General features: G+C 43.9%; 1 protein-coding gene across 1 annotated transcript in view; it reads left to right on the top strand.

Annotated features, from left to right (window-relative positions):
• Positions 1-112: 112 nt before the first annotated feature.
• The window catches only part of RSU1 (Ras suppressor protein 1), a 107,841-nt gene continuing 104,027 nt past the window's right edge, over positions 113-3,926 (top strand). Inside the window, exon 1 of the mRNA XM_085309432.1 lies at positions 113-224. Within this exon, the coding sequence (XP_085165558.1) occupies positions 116-224 (109 nt within the window). The 5' untranslated portion in view covers positions 113-115. The remainder of the gene's footprint in view (positions 225-3,926) is intronic.

Here is a 3,926-nt window from a genome sequence, read left to right on the forward strand (position 1 = left end):
CGGGCGCCGCCGGCGGCGCGGGGCCCCGCTCCCGTCGCGCAGCCGGTTGCCCGCGCTGCGCCGGGCCGGCTGCCGCTCCCGCCTCACGGTGGCCGTTTATCCCCTGCCGCAGAGCATGTCCAAGTCGCTGAAGAAGATCGTGGAGGAGAGCAGGGAGAAGAACCAGCCCGAGGTGGACATGTGCGACCGCGGCATCTCCAACATGCTGGACGTGCCCGGCCTGTGTAGGTACCGGCGGCGGCCTGGGCCGCGGCGGCGGGCGCCGAAACTTCCTTATTTGTCCCGGGCCGGGCCGCGGCCCGCGGGGCGCTGCGGCGAGCCGGGGCGGGGCGGGGGGGGGGAGGCCGCGGTGGCCCCGCTCCCCGGGCCCCTTGGCGGTGCCATGGGCTCACCGGGGTGGTGAGGGCGTCAGAGGCTTCGGGAGCGGGAGGAGCCCGCGCTTCCCAGCGCCCCGCAGCGCGAGTAAATGCTCTGTGCGCGTCTTCGGGGGAGGCTTTCCGCTGCTCTGCCCTAGGCACCGGCACCGTGGTGCCACGACCCCTCCCCGCCACCCGCGTCCCGTCCGCATCCCCACGTGCCCCCTGGGCCGGCCCTCTGGCACTTGAGGGGTGAGCAGAGTGTGCCTGCTGCCCACTCTGCCCTCTCCTGGCAGGTCAAGCAGAGAAACCAAGCAGGTAGCATCTCCCCTGGTCTGGTATAGGATGAGAGTAGCCTGAAGATAGGCATAGCTCGTCTTGAAGGTAGTGCTGTATTACAGATAGAGCTATGTAATAGTTTGGGTATTGCTTCATTCCATGTACTTCCAGAATTATGACAGTACGGTGGTACTGGTTTATTGCAGCACCTGTAGACTGAGAACACATACATGAAGAGCAAGGCAGGTAACTTAGCCTTGTTTTTGCTTTGGCTAAGAGTGCRTATGGTACCATGGCACAGCTTATATACAATAACTTGTTAAAGTTGTGATTGGCTGTAGTATGTCAAAGTCTGAAGTTTTCCTCAGTGTATGATCTGAATGAACAAACAAAAAGACACTGAACTACTTAAAACTCTTAACTACATCTGGTTTTAGATGTTCGCAATGTTTGTTAAATTTAATAGCAGTCATGGGCAAAGYAACTTGTGATAGAAATGGGTTGAGAGAAATACATAGATTGCCTCTGCAGAGTTAAGAGCAGACCAAGTGTTTTTCCTTTAAAACAGCAYGTAAGTGTGTTTTTGTAATCCTTAATCAGTTCTTCATGGCATAGATTTGCAGTTARGTTTTGCTGAATTTCCTTTCTTCTGAATTACTTGCTGCTGTTAGTCTTAACTATGTAAACAGCCAATTGTCCACAACTTCTCATCAATGTTCTGTAACGTATAGGTCTCTTCAATTGTCCTGTTGGATTAAAAGGACACGTCTAGCTTTCCAGTGTGGGTTAGTCTACCAAGAAGTAACTTGTGAGACTGAACACTCCAAGTATCAGTAATGCTAAAGTAAAAAAGTTTTTCCTGTACAAAGACTGCCTTGTCCTTGCTGTATTTGCAGGATTTTCCCATGGCATTACATTGTGGATATGGTCCTTGATACTGAGGTGCTAATTAAACATCTGAAACTTGTGTGGTGGGGAGTTTACTGCACAAGGTGTAACTTGTGGTACATTAGTTAAAATACATCAAACAAATCTATGCAAGAGTTATAGGTACATGTTGTGTGGCTTGCTTTAGCATGGGCATTGTGTGGCTTGCCTTAGYATGAGCATTTAGGACATTGTGCAGTTTAAAAAGGAAGCTAAGTGGAGGGGGAAATGCCAACTCTGAATTTAGTCCAGTTAAAGCAGGCTTCCCTGCTTTTTCAGTTTCTCTGCATATTGGCAAAGAAGTCATAATAAGGTTTTTCCATCTTCAAGCTTTTTGACAGTGTCCATCTGGAAAAGAAGTAATTTCTGTAAGTGTGCCTCTAAGAAGTAATGAATAGGTAGTACCTTTGGCAAATTTTGGTAGCATTTGGGAAGATATTGTTCTAGCCTGTTTTCTAATCCTGTCATCTGACTCTTAATGGGTGACCTYTTCTAAAGCAAACTGAGGTTTTAGGGCTTCTCTGGCTTTCAGAATTGTCAGGGAAGCTAAGTGAGCTCAGTGCCTTGCCTTCCAGGTGAGTTGAGTATCTTTCTATTGCAATGTTAAAGCATGTGTTTTCAGGAACTCTGTTTGTTTGTTTGTTTGTTTGTGGTGGTGTTTTTACCATAAACCAAATATTTTTACAAGTTAAACAACCATCCTGATTCATACCCAATAGCTGGTCTTTGTTATAATCTTATCTTTAATGAGGACCTCTAGTTGATGTTTGATGAGCRTAAGAGTGGATGTGATTGGAAAGAACCTTTAAGTGGTGTTTTCCCCATTTTTGGCAGTTCGAAGTTTAAGGACTTAGACGCTAAGAAAATAGGTTAGAGGATACCTCTAAGCTGTGTTTAATAGACATTGATAGGAGTTTTGGCCCATGAAGTTATTTAATAGTTTCGAATTCCACCTACACACTGGCTAGTAACTCTTAAAACAAGCTACTCCCTGTAGTCTTGATTATTTTTCAGGAAATAGACCAGGCCTTGTCATACTGCAGGGTGAGTAACCAYTGCAAAGTGGCCAGTAAACTCATATTTAAGCTTTTTTAGCTTGGTTCACATAAAGTAAATGTAAACACACTTTGAATTGGTGATAGTGCAGCACCATGTAGCATGTGTTAATCCTCGTCGTTAAGGTACAGGCCCATTCTTGCCATGTGTGATTGGTGGTATGTGTGTGTTTGTTTTGTTTTGAGTTTTTTTTTTCCTTACAAGATCATAGGAAACCATGTAGGGAGAGGAAGATAAAAGAGGTGAAGGAGTATATCCTGTGGCTTGGATAGTATTTAGGACCTGGCTTCTCTTTCCTGTCTAGTGAATGACTTCCTACAGTATAGGACAGCCACTGTATTTTCTTTTGCCTTGGCTTCCACCCTCTGTGGAGGTTGTAGGAGAGGAGTAAAACAGACCAAACTGCACACTATTAAGGAATTAATGTTGATTTCTGAATCAAGAGAAAATACCTGTCATATCTGGATTGTGTATTAACTCTCAGTATCTGAAATTATCTTAAATGAGCTTAGATCTAGAAGCTTGTCAACCTCTACATCTCTGTTCACGCTTTACATTTAGTAAGGGGAAAGTTGTGTGGCCATATTATTTCTAAAGTGGTATTGAGATTCACAGTGAAAAGCTGAGTAGTTCCTAAACTGCTGCATGAGTATGAGTATTCATTAATGTCATTCTGTTTTTTGTAAAAACAAACACAGTACTYGGATTTTAGGTAGAATATTCAAAATACTCAGTTATTTGGTAGAAAGGATAGTAGATGTATAGTAGAGTAAACAATTAGATTCATTGAATAGATGATGTGCGTTTYCCTTAGCCTAATGGTTAGGCATCTATTAGTAGGACTTTAAGGAGTCATCTCTGAATTGTAGAATTGTTCTTGGAGAWGGGACCAGCCTCGTCTGATTTATTTATCTCAAGATGATAGATATGGGAATGCTATGAATCTAGGAAATATTTTGCCACAATAATTTGAGGCATCTGCTGCTCTGTAGCCCTGGGTTCAGGAAAGGAATATTGGATAAAATACTATTTATTCTGTAAGTGTTAATTTGCTCTCATTATCATTCCATCTATAAGTTATYAATATTTTAAATAAGCATGTAATGGTGTGGTAGGAATTGATCTGTCTATAATTTTTTTTTTCTACCAAAAGTTAGTGTTAATATAATTGTCCCATCTTAAAATAACCAGAACGCAGAAGATGAAGTGGCAGGCTACTCAAGTATGCTCATTCTCCCTTAAATTCCTCCAGTGGGAGAGGCAATGTCTTGGTCCAACACAGGTCTTTGAGGTCTTCCTGTTTTTCTT

Source organism: Rhea americana, unplaced genomic scaffold (assembly GCF_003343005.1).
Source record: "Rhea americana isolate MKP2758 unplaced genomic scaffold, rheAme1 scaffold_298, whole genome shotgun sequence".
In the NCBI taxonomy this organism is placed as follows: Eukaryota; Metazoa; Chordata; class Aves; order Rheiformes; family Rheidae; genus Rhea; species Rhea americana.